Source organism: Terrapene carolina, unplaced genomic scaffold (genome assembly GCF_002925995.2).
Source record: "Terrapene carolina triunguis isolate 2854851 unplaced genomic scaffold, T_m_triunguis-2.0 Scaffold136, whole genome shotgun sequence".
Lineage (NCBI taxonomy): Eukaryota > Metazoa > Chordata > Testudines > Emydidae > Terrapene > Terrapene triunguis.
The window spans coordinates 8,257,426-8,278,612 of NW_020664487.1; the positions used below are offsets into that span (position 1 = coordinate 8,257,426).

General features: G+C 48.4%; 1 protein-coding gene across 8 annotated transcripts in view; it reads left to right on the forward strand.

Moving 5' to 3' along the window:
• LOC112113545 (UDP-glucuronosyltransferase 2A1-like) overlaps positions 1–19,928 on the forward strand; it is a 34,607-nt gene extending 14,679 nt beyond the window's left edge. For 4 of the 8 annotated variants that reach the window (XM_024209865.2, XM_029911937.1, XM_024209864.2 and 1 more), the window contains 5 exons: positions 11,925–12,073; positions 14,200–14,331; positions 15,021–15,108; positions 16,866–17,085; positions 19,235–19,928. In XM_024209865.2, coding sequence (XP_024065633.2) covers positions 11,925–12,073; positions 14,200–14,331; positions 15,021–15,108; positions 16,866–17,085; positions 19,235–19,514 — 869 coding nt within the window. In that variant the 3' untranslated portion in view covers positions 19,515–19,928. Of the gene's footprint in view, positions 1–592; positions 614–4,817; positions 4,850–7,608; positions 7,613–8,237; positions 9,028–10,673; positions 10,703–11,876; positions 12,074–14,199; positions 14,332–15,020; positions 15,109–16,865; positions 17,086–19,234 lie in introns of those variants that run through there. The other 4 variants (XM_024209866.2, XM_029911938.1, XM_026653325.1 and 1 more) reach the window with 3 other exon arrangements.
• Positions 19,929–21,187: the final 1,259 nt, after the last annotated feature.

Sequence of the window (21,187 nt, forward strand, 5' to 3'; positions counted from 1 at the left end):
AGGAAACGCTGCTGGTTGAAACACACAGCTTTTTCTCTCCCCTCCATGGATTATTTCCCGGTAGAGGAAATTGGGGCCTAAAATCATTCCATCCGTTTCTTTTGGCATGATCCTATAAAGCAGCACAACAAGTAACCACCAGGCCTTGTGGTGAAAGCACTGGACTGGGAATGCAAGAGATCTGGATTCTAGTCCCAGCTCTGCCACAGACTGCCTCTGTGACCTTGGGCACGTCACTTCACTTCTTCATGGCTCCATTTACTATGGGTAAAATAATCCTTCCTCTCTCCCATCTGTTTGTCGTCTCGCCTGTTTAGATGGCAAGCTTTCTTGTTGTTTGTTTGTATAACTCCTAGCACTACGGGGCCTGATTTTCAGTTGGCACCTCTAGGTTCTATTGTGACATTAGTAATAATAAGGTGGCTCACAATAGGTATACCAGGAACCATTTTGAAAGCTGTTTGCGGTGAATTGATCAAATGTTACACTCTGGGCTCTAGTTTCTATTTTGAACCTTATTATAAGAATAACAAAATGAGGCCTGATTTCCAAAGGGGCTAAGCGTGTGCGGGTCCACTTGACGTAAACAAAGCTGCCAGGGCTTTTCAATCAGGTCCTGACTAGTCTACGTTTTCAAAGAATCTGTTTCAAATTAAGGTGTGATCAGGGCAACTACTGCAGTGGAACAATGAGTAGCTAATTATAAGCGACTAGTGCTGTTGAAATGGAGACATTTGGGACATCACCCAGTGAAGGCGCAGCATACTGAGTTTCCCAAATGAGAAGGGGTAGCAGTAGCGTTGTTGTAACATTCATCTGGTTTTGTCTTTTGAGACTGTCGTCTCTTTGGGGCCCAGCCTGCTGTCCTGTGTGTATGTACTGTGACAAAGTTCCTCCTCTATCTTGGTGGGTCCTGCGCTTAATGGCGGATTTTCTTGCCTCAGAGATTCAGCATGTGGGTTGGGGAACAGCCCAGAGACCTTCCCCTCTGGAAGAACCCACAGTCCAGGTCAATTGGGAGGCTTGGGGGGGACCCGGGCCCGCCCTCTACTCCAGGTTCCAGCCCAGGGCCCTGTGGACTGCAGCTGTCTATAGTGCTTCCTGTAACAGCTGCATGACAGCTACAACTCCCTGGGCTACTTCCCCATGGCCCCCTCCAAACACCTTCCTTATTCTCACCACAGGACCTTCCTCCTGGTGTCTGATAACGCTTGTGCTCCTCAGTCCTCCAGCAGCACACCCTCTCACTCTCAGCTCCTTGCGCCTCTTGCTCCCAGCTCCTCACACTCCCACCACAAACTGAAGTGAGCTCCTTTTTAAAACCCAGGTGCCCTGATTAGCCTGCCTTAATTGATTCTAGCAGCTTCTTCTTAATTGGCTCCAGGTGTCCTAATTAGCCTGCCTGCCTTAACTGGTTCTAGCAGGTTCCTGATTACTCTAGTGCAGCCCCTGCTCTGGTCACTCAGGGAACAGAAAACTACTCATCCAGTGACCAGTATATTTGCCCTCTACCAGACTCCTGTACCCCACTGGTCTGGGTCTGTCACAGTATAGAACCTAGCCTATATCAGGGGCTACTGCACTGCAAATAATGCTGATATGCAAAAGGGGAGAAGACGAATCATTCCCCATGTGAACTCGGATATAAAATGGAGTCATGCTGGTTTGCTTTCCCTGGTTTGATTGGCTGACATTGCTCACTAAAAAAAGAATTTAAACCCACTGATATAAAGTCACTAGGTAGTTGGCTCTTTGTCTTATGTACAAAGGGTTTCAACTGTCTTTACAAAATAAAAAATCTAGACCAAAGGAGAGATTTTCAAAAGTGTGTAAGGGATTTAGGAGCACAAGCACCATTAAGGGACTTGAGCTTCTAAATCCTTTTGTTTTTGAAACCCTCCCTCCCCCTATTATTTATTCAAATCAACTAGCTACTTTTCTAGATACCAATCTAATTTATTATGCTTGTGGTAGTTGGTTGTTCGTTCTATGGTAGCTCCTGTGAACCACAATCAAGGCCCCTGTGCTAAGCCTTGTACAGATAAGTAACAGAAAAGATAAGCCCTGACTCCGAGATCTTGCAATCTGGGTGTCAGACCTGATGTGAGAGGTGGACAAAACGGATACATGCTATTGAGAGGATGCGGTAACAATACATTGATGTGAGTTCAGCAGAGAAGCGAAAGTGTCAGCTTGCCATATGACCTAAGAAGTGCCAGAGAGGAGTGATTTGTTGGCATCATGGCAGAAGTAGTTAAAACTTGGAGTTTGATTTTTATCAGAGTTTTGTGAAACAAACTACAGGCAATATTATGAGGAAGCCGGGCATTGACAATGGGGATTGGTCCTGCTTTGAGCAGGGGGTTGGACTAGATGACCTCCTGAGGTCCCTTCCAACCCTGAGATTCTATGATTCTACCTGTGTAACCCCCACACCTCCTGGGGTGTGGTGTTCTGTCCCATGTAGTGGCACCGAGACCACTTAGCGAGCTAACAGCCATGTGGCTTTTAGCTCATGCAGTAGAGGCTCATGCATTTAGCTCCAGATGTCCCAGGTTTGATCCTGCCTGAAGAGAACCGGGATCTGTCAGCATTACACCTGCTCTGAGAGTGGACACTTTCATGAAATCCTCTACTCCCAAAGGCTTAATTGGTTGATCAAGAATGGCATTCCTCCAACTGCAGAAGAGAACATTACGCTGAGAGACCTGGCTCCTAACCAATTTCCCTCTTAATGATAAAAGCAGGCTCTAATGTTCAAGGCTGAGTGTCCTAGCTTCTCTGTTATCTAAATGCACTAGCAGTATCGCACTTTGCAGTGCATGCAAAAAACTTTGGCCCTGATTGTGCCCTAGTGATGGAGTGGGATGGGGCCGAGGTAGAGGTGATGCAGTGTCCCATGGAAAGATAATACAGTGACCCATGCTCCATCCTTCAGTTGCCTTCACAGCCACCTCCTCAATTGCTCCCAGAGCTGGCAAAGAGCTCTCTCTGGGGCCAGGGATCTGCGCACACACAGAGCTGGGGTAGGGTGATTAGGATTGTCTCGCCATCAGCCCTGCAGTTTCCCAGAGGAAGATAATACGGTCCCCAGCTCTATTATCATTCCGCCCCTCCCCCACGGTGTGAGACTCCCCTTACAGGAGGGATCCTGGAGACAGCTATGTTTGGGGGAGTCCCTGTAATCCTGGCTCCACTGCACCGTGGCTAGGGAACGGCTCCGAGTCCCTCTGTGCAAGTGTGGAGGCACAGGGCTTCCATGCCATTTGCCCAGGCCTCTTGCTGATTTGGTGAGATCCACGTGGCTCTTGGGGGATGGTGGGGTGAGTGGGCTACCCCATTCTGTGTGGAGCCATCCCCCATGGAGCATCTCAGGAGAACCTGTCCCCCTTTGCTTTGCCCTGGGGGTTTTCCCATAGGGGGAGGGGCAATCTGGCCCTATGTTTTGTGTGAATTGGTGCTGGCCCGTGTGACACAGAGGCTCTCCTGCCCTGCCCCCACCACCATGGAGAAATTGGGAGCCAGCGAGATTGTTTCACTTGGGGAGCAAGGGATGCCACAGCAGCAGCCAAGTGGGCAAGAACTGTGACACTCTGATGTCCTAAAGCTTCCTCTGCCTGCCCGTCTCCTGGAGTGCCTCCCACGATTGCTGACTCTCCCCAGGGACCTCCTCAAGCACTACTCCTATCGCCCAGCGCGGAGGCAGAAACCAGGCGCCCAGTCACACATTCACATTCAGGACAAGTGTTCCCAAATAATTGCGTCTGTAAAACTATTCGTCAGCCAATCACAACTCATGAATAAGTTGGTGACAGTGAGTCATGATTGGTGGAAGAGAAACCAGTGATTACAGGGTCAAGTCCTGGTAACAAGGGTCTGATCCAAAGCCCACTGAAATCAGTGGAAAGACTCGCATTGATTTAGTGAGCTTTGGACTGGGGCCATAGTTTGCAGTTCAGACTATAATTTCCCTGCAGATCTGAAAATGCACATTGTGTAACAATAGCTGTCCAGCAGAGGCAGCGGGTTGTTTTCAGTCCTGCAGGAGAATCCATCAGTTTCATTCCGGAAGGAGAATCTTAGGTGATCCAGAACAGGATTTGGTACTTGCTGAGTCTTTCCCCACATATGGTAATTTTGCATTGAAATGACCTTATATGAAGATTGGACTGTTCAGGATCTAGTCTTTGTAGACTGTGCTTAGAAGTGTTTACACTGTGGACTTTGGAACAGAACTTAGCTCCGATAAGAGTTGCAGACGTGCAGCCATGATGTTGAAGAAGTGGCTTTTGCTGGTGCTGTGGGTTCACATGAGCTGCTGGAGCTCAGGATCCTGTGGGAAGGTGCTGGTCTGGCCCACCGATGCCAGTCACTGGCTCAACATAAAGCTGGTGCTGGAGGAACTCTCCCTTCGGGGCCACGATGTGACTGTGCTGGCGCCTTCAGCAAGTTTACTCATCGATTACAATGAGTCCTCTTCCCCATTTGACTTTGAGGTCCTGTCGGTGCCCTTTACCAGGGAGACCATGGCGGCCCTGATGGAGGACTTCCTGCACCTGTGGCTGTACGAGCTTCCCCATCTGTCCTACTGGGAGGGCCTGGGGAAAGTGGTGGAAAGCATGGCAGTCTTTATCAAGATGTCGAAGCAGACCTGTGACAGTGTCGTGCTGAACCCCAGGCTGATAGCAAAGCTCCGGCAAGCAGGGTTTGATGTGCTAATCTCAGACCCTCTTTCTCCGGGTGGTGAGCTGGTAGCAGAGTTGCTTGAAATCCCTTTTGTCTATACTTTCCGGTTCTCTGAAGGGAACACAATGGAGCGGCTGTGTGGGGGGCTTCCAGCCCCTCCTTCGTATGTACCTGCCAGCACGGGGGGACTGACGGACAGGATGTCCTTCACGGAGAGATTGAAAAACATGCTCTTTTATGCTTTTCAGGATGTTCTGTTTCACCAGGTTTTTTGGAGAGAATGGAATCAGTACTACAGCGATGTTTTAGGTAAGGCTGCTCTTGTTAGCGGTGATTGTGTCTATACGGTAACATCAAAAATGTAGGGCCGCACTTTCCGAAAGGAAGGCTAGTCCAGTGGGTAGGGTGCTACCCTGGGACTCCAGACACCTTGGTTCAACTTCATGCTCTGCCACATATTTCCTGGGTGTCCTTGGGCAAGTCACATAGGGCTTGTCTGTAGATAAAAGTTGTACTGCTTTAGCTATACCATTGTAGCTAAAATGGTACCACCCCTGGAGTGAGGAGGGACGTGTTAAGGTGTTTATAGCAGCATCGCCTCTTCCCATGTGGAAAGGGGAATACGTTATATGGGTATAAGGCACATTTCAGTCAACATCTCTGAGTCCTCGCTAGCGATTATACTGGTCTAGCTATTTTGTTTTTTAAAAAAAAAAAAACCAAAACATACCTTCATGGAAATAGTTGTACTGGTTAAAAACAAACAAACACAAAAAACCTGTTTAGATAAGACCTCCATCTCTCTGTGCCTCAGTTCCCTATCTGTATATGGGGATACTAGCAGTGCATTACCTCACAGGGGTGTTGTCAGGACAAATATATTAAACATTGTGATGTGCCGGTCAGATAAGGGTTAAACCTTGTTGAAACTGGTGGGTGTATCCGTGCCCCTCATTCTGGATAAATGTAAAAAAAAAGATAAATAAATAAAATTCTTCATGGAACCAGATAGCTGAACCAGTCAGGGGCCTCTGCCCAAAACAAAGTCACATGGAAGGCCGGAGTAGGAGTTGTCATGTGACCCACACTGTTCCTCTGTGATCTGATCACAGTCTCGGGGACGGGGGATTCATTGGATTGGATTGTGTCAGAGAAGCAGATGAACATACCGGAGGAGCTAGGAGAAAAGGAACCGAAAGCCAAGGAGACAAGCACTGGGACTGGGAGAGTGGCCCTTAGTGGGGAAAAAAGTTTCTATAGGAAGCTTTTTGAGCAGAGTGCTCTGGGCTGTCCTTACCCATACCCAAAGTACGCAGCTGTGTAGGGCACCAGGAAATTTGGGGCACCAAATTCAGAGCCATCCCTAGCTATTCTGTGGAGCCCCAGGCCTCCGCGGGGGGACTGGCCCCATGCCTCCGCATGGGAGGAGTGGGGGGACTGGCCCCAGGCCTCTGCCAGGAGGGGGCAGGGGGTGTAGCTGCGTACTTTGCGTATGGGTAAGGACAGCCCTGACCAAATTTCCTGGTGCCCTGCGCAGCTGCATGCTGCTCCAGCCCCTGCTCCGGCTCTTCCCCAGTCGCGCCCTCACTCCCCTGAGGACTGTAGTAAGGCCGGGTCTGACCTCACTGGCGATGGGAAGTGTGGACCCGGCCCCAGCCGCACCACTGGTGAGTGCTGGGGGGTGGTTCCCTCCTGTCCCCCAAGCCAGCCCAGCTCCCTCTCCCCTCGGAGGCCTGCCCCCTCCTCCCCCGCAGAGGCCTGGGGACAGCCCCCTCCACTCTCCCCCCGCAGAGGCCTGGGGACAGCCCTTAGTGGGGAAAAAAGCTTCTATAGGGAGCTTTTTGAGCAGAGTGCTGGCTGGAAGACACTGCCTCCTACTGTTTGATTCCTCCTGTGTTGAAGAAAACCGGGTTTTGTGCTCTCTTGACAAGTAAGCAGGATTGCGTCACAGAGATACCTGTCTCCGTTCTCAATTTCTCTTGCTAACGGAAACAATCCACAGGACCCTGAACTTTGGTTAACCGTTCAGGGCAACAAATGGGATCCAGTTTTCAAGGAGAGAGCTTGTGAGTTGGCCTTTCTGTTGAACCAAGATGGAACAAATAATGGAAGTGCTCAGAGAAATCGAAACTGGACAAAAGGAAGTATAACAAGACCTAAAACAATTGGAGACTTTGCAAAAGGAATTAAAGCGGCATCTGGAGTCTTCCCAGAATAGCCTGAGGGATGAGTTGCAGGCAGAGGTGAAATCTCTATTGGAGTGGCAACTACAAAGAGTCGGGACAGACTGGAGTTGCAACACTCCCAGTTTGCAATAGTAAGACAGATCAGTGAAGTGATCAGCAACCTGACTGCCATAGACCAGAAGAAACAACCAGGAGTCCATTGTTTTTGCTGATACAGACTAACATGGCTACCGCTCTGAAACCTACAGACCAGAAGGTTTTCCATAAATTAGCGGAGACCAAGAAAACTCTGGCCGATTTGGAACTTGCTAACAGAGATGAGCTGCAGCAAGGACTTCAGGATCTGTGAAATCGCCTTGAAAAGAAAATCAAAGGGTCACAGACCACAGTGAAAGGCGGCCGCCTGGATGAGCCAGCTGGAGGAGTTGGGTAAGACCAGACATTTAACAATAAATGCCAAGAAAAGGGGTCTTACAAATTCATTATGTGGACATTTCCTTTAAAGATGTGGCTCAGGTAAAGCAAATATTCACTGCAAACAAGAAGCTGAAGTAAAAGGTGCCTGTGCAGAGAAGTAGCAGTTTCAGTTTGTCACTTGCCTAAACCGTACCAGAGACGAGTTATCTGTTGGCATCGTGACAGAGGTAGTTAAACCTGTTTGAGTTTGGGGGCTGGGACTAGTTCTGAGAACACACCACAGACACAGCATTTGCCCTCAGGCAAGGTAACGAGGAAGCTGGGTGTTTGCCAGCTACCTGCTTTGAGAATGGAAACTTCACCAGAAGGAGGGTTACACTTTTCAACTCCCAAAGGTTAATTGGTTGATCCAAAAATGGCATTCCCCGAGTCGCTGAAGAGAACATTAAGCAGAGAAGCCTGGTTCCTAACCAACTTCCCTCTTCCTGATAAAAACAGGCGCTCGTGTTCAAGGCTGTGAGTGTGTGATGGCTGCTCTGTGACCTATATGCACACTAGCAGTATCACGCTGCGCATTGAATGCAAAAAGCTCTGGCTCTGATTGTGCCCCAGTGATCTGTGAGTAGGGCAGGCGAGGCGGTAAGGGTGATGCAGAGTTTCCCGTGGAAAGATAATGTAGTGACCCATGCGCTATCATCCAAGGATGGATTGCTCCCTTCTCCTTGTAAAGAGGCCTCAGCTGCATCCACAGCCACCTTCTCCACACATTGCGTTACAACAGTTGTCCTGCAGAGGGAACAGTGCCTTCTCTGTAGGAGAATCGTAGGTGATCCACCACAGAGTTTGGTACTTGCTGAGTCTGTCCCCACGTATGGTAATTTTGCATTGAAATGACCTTATATGAAGATTGGAACGTTCAGGATCCAGTCTTTGTGGGCTGTGCTTAGAAGTGTTTACACTGTGGACTTTGGAACAGAACTTAGCTCCGATAAGAGTTGCAGACGTGCAGCCATGATGTTGAAGAAGTGGCTTTTGCTGGTGCTGTGGGTTCACATGAGCTGCTGGAGCTCAGGATCCTGTGGGAAGGTGCTGGTCTGGCCCACCGATGCCAGTCACTGGCTCAACATAAAGCTGGTGCTGGAGGAACTCTCCCTTCGGGGCCACGATGTGACTGTGCTGGCGCCTTCAGCAAGTTTACTCATCGATTACAATGAGTCCTCTTCCCCATTTGACTTTGAGGTCCTGCCAGTGCCCTTTACCAGGGAGACCAAGGCGGCCCTGATGGAGGACTTGCTGCACCTGTGGCTGTACGAGCTTCCCCATCTGTCCTACTGGGAGGGCCTGGGGAAAGTGGTGGAAAGCATGGCAGTCTTTATCAAGATGTTGAAGCAGACCTGTGACAGTGTCGTGCTGAACCCCAGGCTGATAGCAAAGCTCCGGCAAGCAGGGTTTGATGTGCTAATCTCAGACCCTCTTTCTCCGGGCGGTGAGCTGGTAGCAGAGTTGCTTGAAATCCCTTTTGTCTATACTTTCCGGTTCTCTGAAGGGAACACAATGGAGCGGCTGTGTGGGGGGCTTCCAGCCCCTCCTTCATATGTACCTGCCAGCACGGGGGGACTGACGGACAGGATGTCCTTCACAGAGAAGATAACAAACTTGCTGCTTTATATTTACCATGATGTGTTTTTCCTGCATTTCTGGGTGGATGAGTGGAATCAGTATTACAGTGATGTCTTAGGTGAGACAGTGACTGGACAGACATAGCTTTTTTGCCCAGGCCAAGACTTTAAAAATTGGGGGACTCAAGTTAGGAACTGAATTTAGGTCCCTAAGTGGTCTGCTTTTTCAAGAGCACTGAGCACTTTCACCTCCAAAGCCAGATACAGATATTGAAAGAAATTTTAGATGTAATTTTCTTTTCACTGTTTGATCAATTTTTGCATTTCTCTGAGCTGGGACAATTAGTTTTATAAAAGTTTCGAATACATTTCACTTCCTGGTTTTCTCATGTGAGCACAGTCCTGCAGGGACCGCGGATAAGAATAAGTTGTTTACATTTTAAATGAAATTGAACGTCCTAGGTTTTGTAGAAACTTGTATTCATAAAGCCTAAAGTGTCAGCCAAACACGTCCTGAACGTGGGCACAGCCCTGCTCCCTTTTTAATAAACAGGAGCTAAGCTTTACCACTGATCTCCAATTAACCACCTTTGCATTCTTAGTCCCATTTCCCTGGGAAGTATCTACATGAGGCACAGGGTCAAAGTTAAGCCCCCAATTCAGTAAAGTATCCCTACTCAAGAAGGGTGCTTAAGCATGTGCTTTAACTTGAAGTCAATGGGAGCTAAGCACGTGTTTATGTGCTTTCCGGAATTGGGGCCAGATTGTGCTGATATCTTAATTACCTTGTATATTATAAGAATAATGTTTGTTTATTATATGGGCAATGTAAGAGCTGTGATCTTAAATACTCGTTTCCTTGCTTGTAAGTGCTTGAGTTTTGTAATGGACATGAGAGGTAAGACCAGGCTTTCAGATAGCAACTTGAAGACTTGATCCTGCAAAGATGATGACCATATACTAGTTCCAGTGCCGTCAATAGGCAACATTTTCAAGCACATTTTTGAAAATGACTAAGGATCCGATTGGCAAAGGGAATTTAGGCGTTTAGCAGGATTTATAAAAGCACCTTTCGTGAGTTTGTCCCTTTGAGTTTCAATGGGAGTTAAACACCTAACCTGCCTAGACAGATCTATAAATTCCACACTGCCACCTAGCTGCATCTTTAGGCACTTAAATACCTTTGAAAATCTAACCCTAAGACACTTAGGATATGTCTATACTGCAGTTAAAAACCCACGGCTGTTCCATGCCAGCTGATTTGGGCTCACGTGGGCTGTGGGGATGTTTAATTGCAGTGTAGTGTTTGGGCCCAGACTGGAGCTTGGGCTCCAGAGCCCTGTGAGGTGGGAGTTTTTGACATTTTTGCGCATTGAGACAACTTCCTGGAGTGAAGTTGTATGTGCAGGCTTGAGGCCTACACTGGCGAGGCATGTGCAGCACAGCCTGCCTTCCCTCTCAACATCAGGAAAAAGTGATCAATGATCAGAGCAAATTAAGTATCAGACAGAAAGCAGCCAATACCCTAATCCCTAGGCCAGTGGCCCTGCCAACCAAGTCCCTGACCCTCGCCGGGCCTTAGTTAACCCATCTGAAAAAGATAAGGCTACTAACAATGATGTATATGTCTGTAGTGCTTTATCTGTAGATCCCAACACACTTTAAAGATGTGGGTAAGCATTGCGAGCCCAATAGAACGCTTGGCCCAGCAAAGTACAGACGTGCTGTAGCCTGATGATTTGAGAGGTCTTTATAGTGTTGTCAGCTATGGACTGTTTTCCAAACTGTCTCTATGCAGAAAGGAGAGCAAACGCCTATATGATTATCAGCTGCCCAGCAGGGGAGCAGTTTGCTGGGAGTGCTGTTGAACTTATTGGCTCCTTTAGCAGAGTCTTCCCTGCCTCCCCACCGCTCCCCTTCTCCAGTTCGGTAGGTTGTGCTCTGCAGCAAGATCAGTGGCTCCGGGCGGGGATGCCCTGTGGGCGGCCTGTGGGGATGGTGTTACTAACTCGGCATAGAGAGGCACTTAGGTCGACTGAGCCAAATTTAAATGAAGACACTTCCACACTTAGGTCGGCGCAAGGCAGCTTACATTGACCTAACCGTGTAATGTAGACCAGGCCTGAGTACCTTTCCCAGATCTGAAGGAAAGATCTGTGTAGCTCAAAAGCTTGTCTCTCTCACCAACAGAAGTTGGTCCAATAAAAGAGATGACCTCACCCACCTTGTCTCTCTAGTATCCTGGGACCGACACAGCTACAACAACATTGCATACTAACTAACCTGTGTCATGATCAAAGTTTACTGTATCATGGTGTCATGTGGGTGGAAAATCCTGTTAGTCAGCACTTCAGCTCTGAACAGGGCAGGACATGGGGCTGCATCATTGACAATCTTCATTCCTAGCTGTGATCGGCGTGATTGAGACTCTAGACAAAGTTCCCTATTATTTATTTGTGAGTAGCAGCTAGTGTCCCCTGTGCTAGGCCCTGGACAAATGCATAATCCCTGCCCTGAAGAGTTTGCAATCTAAGGCCTGGTCTAAACACACAGTTGTAGCGATTCAGCTAAAGGGGTAACTTTATACCAATTTAGTTAAGCCTCTGTAACGTTGTGTGGCCACTGCTATTGATTCACTTTACATACAGAAGTGTACAGGCACCAGTTCAGCTGATAGATGTGACTAAAACAAGTTCTAAGAAAGTCCAGACACACAGTTGCACCATTTGAACAAACCCAGTTTAAGGTAAATCAATGGCGCTGCAGTGTGTCAGACTGAAGGATGGGAGGGGAAAGAGAGTTGAGGTCACCTGCCCAAGGCCATACAACAATCCAGCGGCAGAGCTGTGACAAAACCCAGGTCTCCTGAATCCCAGTTCTGTTCACTAGGCCACGCGGCACTGAACAGTGTCCAGGAGTGCTGGGTCTCAGATGTAGGGCTGGTATGTTTCAATAGACAATGAGCAAGACTGCTCCCTCCTGCGGCTCATTTTAACTCCTTATCTTTTGCTTGCAGGAAGGCCCACGACGCTGTGTGAAACGATGGGCAAAGCAGAGATGTGGCTGATCCGAACGTACTGGGACTTTGAATTCCCTCGCCCTTTCCTGCCTAACTTTGAGTTTGTCGGGGGACTCCACTGCAAGCCTGCAAAGCCTTTACCTGAGGTACCTTAATACTCTCCCTTGGTCTAGTCATCTGCCCATCAGCTCAACAGCTGTTTGTTTCTCTGGTTTCCACACGCAGGGTGTGCCATATCCTGGGGCGCTCGCTGAGAACAATGTCCGCTTTGGGCAAGAGAAATCTGTTCTGCATCACTGCACTGTTGGATGATGCGCCATTGCTGATTTGAAAATACAGGGCCAGTTCCAGAGCTGTGCTAATTTACTCCAGCTCAGGAGCTGGCCTGTAGTCCATCGCCTGTCTGCCTGCTGGGGGGACAAGGTGGGGGAGGGGATATATTTTATTGGACCAACTTCTATTGGCGAGAGAGACAAACTTTCCAGGCACACACGGCTCTTCTTCAGGTCTGGGAAACAGAGTGTCCCAGCTAAATGGAACAGATTGTTTAGCATAAATAACTACCACATGTCAAGTGACCATTTGAAGGGAAGTGACCTGTTAACATCTCTCTGGTGATAGGGAGGAAAGGAGGGGGGGGGAAACATCTGGGGGGGGTGTCATTTAGGGGGTTAGAGATTGTTGTAATAAGCCATAAGTCCAGTGTCTCTGTTCAGTCCCTGATTTTTAGTCTCTAGCAGAGTCATGAATTTAAGCTTCCCGGCTCATCTTTTGAAAGTGTTGAGCAGGTTTCCTTTGAGGCTGAGAGCTCCGATATGGAGCGATCGTTCTGTGAAAAGTGTTCACCCACAGGTGACAGGGTGTTTTTCTCTTTTATCATTTCCCTGTGTGAGATCATTTGAGAGTGTAGTGATTGTCTGGTTTCACCCCCATAACTGTTGTTGAGATATTTAGTGCATTGGATGAGGTACACCACGTGTAGGACCCACCTGTGGATCCTTATGGGGGAGAGGGTTGTTAAGGCATAGCAGTAATATATGGAGCTGGAAGGGACCTTGAAGGTCATCAAGTCCAGTCCCCTGCCTTCACTACAGGACCAAGTACTGTCCCTGACAGTTGTTTGTTTTGTCCCTCCCGGCCCCCTCAAGGATTGAACTCACAACCCTGGGTTTAGCAGGCCAATGCTCAAACCACTGAGCTATCCCTCCCCCCAGTAGTGAATCCACTGCTCAGCTGAAAAAATACCCGAGTACACTCCTCATCCCATGGCGCTCTACTCACCCAAGCTGTGCCTCCCACATCTATATTGCTGTTTTTAGCAGCATCACATCTGGCCGCTGGAGCCTTTGGCGGGGGGAAGCATCAGGGAAAGGCGCCAACTGTTCCCTCCCTCCACAGGGAAAGGCTCTGCCTGTTCCCCGCTGCAGGGAAAGGCTCCGGCAGCCGGGAAAGGCTCCGGCAGCGGGGAAAAACAGCAGGGACAGACTGAGCCTTTCCTGGCTGCCTCCCCTCTGCCAGAGCCCTTTCTCTGACACCCGCAGCATGGACGTGGCGCTGCCTTTCCCTGCAGCGTGTAGCTGCATGTACGCTACGCGCCGACGAACGTGGTGTGTAGTGTAGACGTCGCCTGAGTCAGATAGGAATGATGGGCAGATTGAACTGCTGGGTGCCAGGCATGTATCTGTGCTGAACAGCTAACAAACGATGATGATGAAAGCTTTGTTAAACCAGCTACCCACGCAATCGCTAGCCATTGGCTCGTTATACCTGTGTCAGCTAGATTAAAGAACCTTCTGCTATAAGAAATTTCCCCATGTAGGTACTTAGAGACCATGAGCAAATAACATTTTAGCCGTCTCTTTGATAAGCTTTGTATTTACATAAATATGTCTCTTGCCATGTGTATTTCTACTGAGTACCTTTCACCTACTTCAATATGCAGTGCATTGAAAAGTGGGTTAGAATTTAAAGTGATAGCTTGTCATTTTAAGGGGTTTTCTGCTCCTGCTTGCAGACCACTCTGTAGGGAAGCTGAGATCAGCAGTCAGTCTGCAAAAGAGCCAGCCTAGGGCATGGTGAATTGGGTTGTGCCTCTCTCCCTGAGGTTGTTGTGTGTGAGAGTTCTGGAGTCTAAGGATAAAAATAGTGTTGCGCTTAGACTTTCAGGTTAGAGTATTTCGGTTTTATTTCGTAGGTGTGCCGTGAACAGAACACAACAGCACTGGGCGGTGTGGCTGCTTTCCAAAATTAAAAGGCTCTTGTCTCTCTTCAGGAAATGGAAGAGTTTGTCCAGAGTTCAGGGGAACATGGTATCGTGGTGTTTTCTCTTGGCTCGATGGTTTACAACTTAACTGAGGAGAAAAGTAACATGGTTGCCTTGGCCCTCAGCCAGATTCCACAAAAGGTCAGTTTCTGTCAATGAACTGCATTCCTGCCAACAAGATCAGCAGCGCTGCTGCAAAATCCCTCAGGCCACAGCTTTCAAACTGCCTTGCCTAAAGGTAGGCTCTTTACTTCCCCTCAATAGAAGTGCTCTGATTTTTCTCCTGCAGCTCCAATTGAAGTCACTGGGTTTGGGGCTTGCAAAGAAGCAGGGTTGAGTCTTGAGTGGTCACAGAAATTAACTTGATAGTATTTTTCTTGTATATGACTCATGTGAACAAAACCATGTGGGGTGAGTTCCCATGCCGCAATGAGGCAGTGTGGACTAGTGGATAGAGAGCAGGACTGGGTTCCATTCCTGGTTTGGCCACGGGCCTGCTGCGTGACCTTGGGCAAGTCACTTCCCCACCCATGCCTCAGTTTCCCCATCTGTACAATGGGGATAATGAAACTGCTCTCAAAGCGCTTTGAGAGCAATGTTGAAAAGCGCTGTGTGAGAGATCTAATCAATAGTAGAATCCCTTATGATGTAAATAACGCAAGCAGCTCAAAAGAAGCCTTGCTAAACAAGGGCCTGATCTAAACCCACTGAAATCAATGGAAAGACTCCAGTAGACGTCAGTGGGCTTTGGATCAGGCCCCAGACTGCATTGCCGTGCGACAGTGCAGCTTGAACTACAGCACGTGTATCTTCAAACATTTTCATTCAAGGTCCTTTGGAGGTACAAAGGGAAGAAACCAGAAACGTTAGGACCCAACACGAGGATTTATGACTGGATACCCCAGAATGACCTGCTTGGTAAGTCTCTATGCTGGAAATGTTCCTAACTGAGCTTTTCTCAGTATTGACAAGCGTGTTCCCTCCCCCCTTTACTCATTTCATTTATGACACAAAGAGACTAGATGGCCCATTATACACAAGCTCATCCTGTAGCCAAATGCAGTACCTCAGAGGTCGCTTGGAGGCCAGGGTACTTAGTGTGTTTGTTATCTAGGGAGAGGTGCTTACTCAGCCTTAATTACACTCGTGATGGTCGCAGAGCAAGGATAGGGTTCACAAACGGTACTAAGGTGCTTAACTCTCACTGATAACAGTGGACTTTAGAAGCCTGAATACCTGTGTGGCACTGGCCCTTAGTAGCTTAGCTTCAGCAGTGAAGACTTGTTCTTCTAGCTCTGTGTGTCCCAGGTTCAAAGCTTGCTGCTGGCCTACGTAGGCTCAGTTAGACGAGCGCGATGGGGACCAGAGCTATGGAGAGAGTGGACCAGGCAATGACCTGAGACTCAGTATGGACAAGTGGAGAGTCTTCTCCTGGGGCAGTGGGGTGTAAACTGCACAGTTGACTGTTAGGAAAGCAGTGAGCCAAGTGGAAGTGACAGTAAAGCCCTATCCAGGTAGCAGCTTTGGGTCTGAAGTCCTGAAACCAGCCAGTGCTGTCCTCAGCTGTATGGACCGAAATAGCATTGCCATAAAACCAGAGATAACAACATTACTTTGTCCTGGTGCCACTACCCTTGGAATCAGTGTGGGTGGCTCCTGTGACAAAAACTAGAGTAAACACAAAGAAGGGCAGCAGAAGTGATGCAAAAACTGGAGTTACACTGGGATAAACGGGAGTGAAACAGGCCCAGTAACTGGGGTGTAGCATTTAAACATAAGTATCTAGAAGGCAGCCATTGCCTTTCTCTTTTTATTTGTATTCTGTTGAATCTTTTTTTACAAAAATAAGGGGAGAACGGGGGAGTAAAAAGAGCAAAGAAGTGAAGGAAAGGAAAGAAAGGGCGGGGGAAGGAGAGTAACATCTCCGTTTCCATCCTCTAGGGATTAGTCAAAGTTTTCAAAAAGTTTAACCAATTTGAAAATACTTGGTCTGAGGTCCCTCTTCTCTGAAACGGTACCCGCCCAGAGAGAGTTGCCCAGTTGATGGGATAGATCCCAAAGCACACTTCAGGAAGTAGTTTTTAGGGAGGTTCTGTATCTATCATCATTGTAACCCTCCTGCCTACTTTTAGCTAAAAGGATTGTGTCCCAGTCCCAGAACATGTGGTTTGAGCATTGGCCTGCTAAACCCAGGGTTGTGAGTTCAATCCTTGAGAGGGCCATTGAGGGATCTGGGGCAAAAATCTGTCCGGGGATTGGCCCTGCTTTGAGCAGGGGGTTGGACTAGATGACCTCCTGAGGTCCCTTCCAACCCTGATATTCTATGATTCTATGTGAGCCAGCCTGGCTCCAGGAGACCCACTTCTCCAGCTCCACCCATGCAGTGTAACCTGGGCAGGGATCGGTGTGAATGAAATAGAACTTCCTGCTGGGTCAGCCTTAATCGTAGATCAACAGCAGAGTTTGTAAAGTTTTGCAAGGTACTTCCCCATTGGCTAGGGTTCGAGCATGTACACCCCATTATCCGTTCCTAATGCTAATCTGGAGTAATCAGGACTAGCCCCTTGTCAAACAAACCATTATTTACCTAGTTAGTCCAAAATTGTTGCCTTTTCTCTGGAATCTGAGCATTTATGTACCCATTGTTCCTAAACACTTCTCTCCTCCTATTCCAGGCCATCCCAAGACCAAAGCCTTTATTACTCACGGTGGAACCAACGGGATCTATGAAGCGATCTACCATGGGATTCCCATGGTTGGGATTCCCATGTTCGCTGACCAGCCGGATAACATTGCTCACATGAAGGCGAAAGGGATGGCAGTCGAACTGGATTTTAACACAATGCAAACCCAGGATTTAATCGATGCATTGAATATGGTCATTAACAACTCCAGGTGAGTTCAGTCTCTGCCTAATGGGACAGGGTTGTGGTAGCTGTGTTGGTTCAAGGATCCTAAGGAGACAAGGTGGGCGAGGGAATATCTTTTATTACCTTGTATCTCTAATGGGACAGGGTCAGTTTACTGAAACAGTGCTGTTGAGGCGAGAAACCCAGCTGGCTTTCTCTTCTGGGAACTTTTCACCAAAAATGCTGAACAGTCTGGGCATAAAACAAGTGGTAACCTCACAAAGGTTCTTGCATTAAGCATGTCTCTATCTGAGCATGCAGCAGCTCCTGGAAGGGGTGGACAGGAAATCAGTTTCCCTCACATTGTATTTTGTGATCTCTTTGGGAAAGATCCCTCTGAAAAGGCCCTGGAGCAGCCCCTGAGATTGTGTAGTTTTCTGCTCCCTTCTTGCAGCAAGTTCGAATGAAGTCACCCAGCCAATTTCCAATGCACACATGCGACCATGGGCAAACTTCCTTCTTGGCTAGTTTGTGACACTGCGTCTTGGCTTCCCGACTTGCTACCACTGTCCATAGGGCACTGGGGGAATTCCACCAGTCTCAAGCTACGAAACACCAGATCAGGAGGGAAAACCCTGCAAATTATCTTCCCAGAAGTATTTTTTGCAAGGGAAAATGACAATAGAAAAAGCTGGACGCTAGGAGTGTCTTGTGGCGAACCCTCTGAAGAAGTCTCATTATGTAATAGCAAATTGGGGCTAGTTCATCTTTTCAGCTCACTTTACATCTTGATTGAGGCCATGCCTACACTACACAATTAAGTCAACCTAACTTATGTCAGCAGTCACCGCAGTTATTAAATCGCTTGTGTGCGCACACTTGGCTCCTTGTGTCGGCGGTGCGCGTCCTCACCAGGAGCGCTTCTATCGACTGCATTGTCAGTGTGGGGCATTGAGGGATGGCTCCTGAAAGCCGGTAGCAGTCACCGTAAGCAATGCAGTGTCTGCACTGACACTGCATTGACTCATAGACTTTAAGGTCAGAAGGGACCATTATGATCATCTAGTCTGACCTCCCGCATGATGCAGGCCACAAAAGCTGACCCACCCACTCCTGGAATAATTCTCTCCCTTGACTCAGCTGTTGAAGTCCCCAAATCATGATTTAAAGACTTCCAGTTGCAGAGAATCCTCCAGCAAGCGACCCCTGCCCCATGCTGCGGAGGAAGGCGAAAAACCTCCAGGGCCTCTGCCAATCTACCCTGGAGGAAAATTCCTTCCCGACCCCAAATATGGTGATCAGCAGAACCCCGAGCATGTGGGCAAGATTCTCCAGCCAGACCCGCATTGACCATTGATACTAATTACCTGCGATGGCATGTTATTGACCTATTGACTAAAATCCCATCAAACCATCCCCTCCATAAACTTATCAAGCTTAATCTTAAAGCCAGAGAGGTCTTTCGCCCCCACTGTTTCCCTGGGAAGGTTGTTCCAGAACTTCACCCCTCTGATGGTTAGAAACCGTCGTCTAATTTCAAGCCTAAACTTCCCGACGGCCAGTTTATATCCATTTGTTCTCGTGTCCACATTAGTACTGAGCTGAAATAATTCCTCTCCCTCCCTGGTATTTATCCCTCTGATATATTTAAAGAGAGCAATCATATCCCCCCTCAGCCTTCTTTTGGTTAGGGTAAACAAACCGAGCTCCTCGAGTCTCCTTTCATACCTAATGCCATCGACCGTGACTCTCCACCGCTCGGGGAGGGGGTGTTAATAAATCGGCGTAGAGAGGCACTTACGTCGGTGGGCGCCAAATTTAAGTGAAGATGCTTAGATCATAGAATATCAGGGTTGGAAGGGACCTCAGGAGGTCATCTAGTCCAACCCCCTGCTCAAAGCAGGACCCATCCCCAGACAGATTTTTTCCCCCCAGATTCCTAAATGGCCCCCTCAAGGATTGAACTCACGACCCCGGGTTTAGCAGGCCAATGCTCAAATCACTGAGCTATCCCTCCCCCTTCCACAGCTAGGTCGAGACAAGGCAGCTTACATTGACCTGACCCTGTAGTGTGGAGCAGGGAGCCAGGTCAGTGATCCCTTTGCTTGCAAGTTGCCCCATCCTGTAGCTGTGCTGAGGAAAGCACTGTTTCAGAATAACCACCACGTTGTTTTGGTTTCCCCCCATTCCTTCAGCTATAAAGAAAATGCAGTGAGGTTATCTGAGATTCACCACGACCAGCCCATAAAGCCTCTGGACCGAGCTGTCTTCTGGATCGAATTTGTCATGCGCCACCAAGGGGCAAAGCACTTGAGACCAGCAGCTCACGAGCTCACCTGGTACCAGTATCACTGCCTGGACGTCCTGGCGTTCTTGCTCGTCTGCGCAGCAGTTGCTGTTTTCATTGCTGTCAGGTGCTGCTTGTTTTGCTGTAAGAAATGCGGTAGGATTGTAAAGAAAAAGAAAACGGAGTAGATTTGCTGTTCCCATTGGCCACGCTTGTCTCTGGTTAGGCCGTGGTTCAGCCAGGGACTTCAACTTGTTCGTGGTCCTGTTGATCTAGGCATATGCTGAAAATGAGGCGCATGCTGCAATACCCATGCGTAATCAGGGCCATGTTCTGGTGAAGTGGTATCAGGAAAGCTGCACACTTAGCGAATGTGATGTTTACAGTAACTTCCTTTTGGCTTGAATAAGAATGAATCATTAGCTTAAGCCACCAATCGGACTCCTTCGGTGATTACACAGGGCTTGTCGTATGCTAACTGTGGCAATGACGTTCAGAATGTAACTTTCCGGAGACTTTATTTTAAAAGGATAAAGCCCCATATGTTTTAGGTCCTTTGCTGTCTTCCACCTGCGGGTATTAAAGTTGATTTGCCCACCCTGCGATCTGTGAGTGTGTCCTCACTAGATCACCCAGAACCAAAATGTCTGCGTGTCTGTTGTATGGCTCCTGGAAGAGCAGACACTGACTAGTTCGGAGTCCAGATAAGCGGTCAGATGCGCCTAGAAGATGCCCACCCGAAAGGCCAAGACGTCTGAAAATAGCCATCTGCCTGTAGGTTCCTATGTCCATATTTAAGTCTCTTAGTAGATAACCTGATTTTCAAATGTTCTGGGCATGCAGCAGCTCCTTCCGACTTCAGTTGGAGATGCTGGGTGCTCAACATGTTTGAAAGTCAGGTTTTTTTAGCAACCATGGTGAGGGATCAAGGAATTGGATTTTCAAAGGCACCTATGGTAGTTAAGTGCGCCACTCCCATTGAATTTCACCAAACTCTCTTGGCCTCCTTTCAAAATCTCAGCCAAAGAGAACTTCACGTCCCGTATCTGAAAGCCTGATCCGGAGTATAAAATGGGACTGGTTTGTGTAGTGATATGGAGGCTCCAATCAGATCCCTTCTGCATTGGCTCTTGTGAAAAATCTTTCCAAAGTTTGAGACTTTACCCTGAGTTTAATTTCTGTGGGTGAAGACACAATTTGATGGCTGAGAATTATAGCGCTGGGAATTCAGTAGGCATGTGCTAGAGTGTGGACCCAAGAAAGGGGGTGGCTGTTAGAACGGCAGCCTTCCCAGACGTGCAATTGAAGGGCAGTAACTCTATATGCAGGGAATATCACAATCGCTACAGCGTAGAACTCCCAATGCTCAAACCAGTACACAAGGGGATCCAGGAAATGGCAGAATAACTCAAGGGGTTTTATGTGCATCTAGGTCTGCCCCCTTTGCTCCATAGTCCAGTGCTCAGCCTCCAGCGCCGGCTCACTGCAACCCAGCAAGCTGAAGAAACAGCTGCTCTGCCCAACCAAGGTGGGGAGACGGACTGGTGCGGGGAAGGCATTCCACTGTGTCCCATCCCCTCCATACACACATGCATGCGTTCTTCGGGCCTGCTGTATAGGGCTCTCCGTGCTGCAGGACTCTCTCTTCCCAGTGCTCCCCCTTCTGTGGGGTGTGGAAAGTTAGCCTTAGGGCACATGGTCTCTGTTCATCTTGCTCGCTGGCCTCCACAGCAGAACCAGCAACTTGCACATCCTGACAGCTGCCAAAGCTCCCTGCAGACTCGCATTAACTTCAGTGGGCTTTGGCTCAGGCCTTTACTGGCTTAGCTCATCGTGCCATCAGTAATTCCCAAGCGTCTGC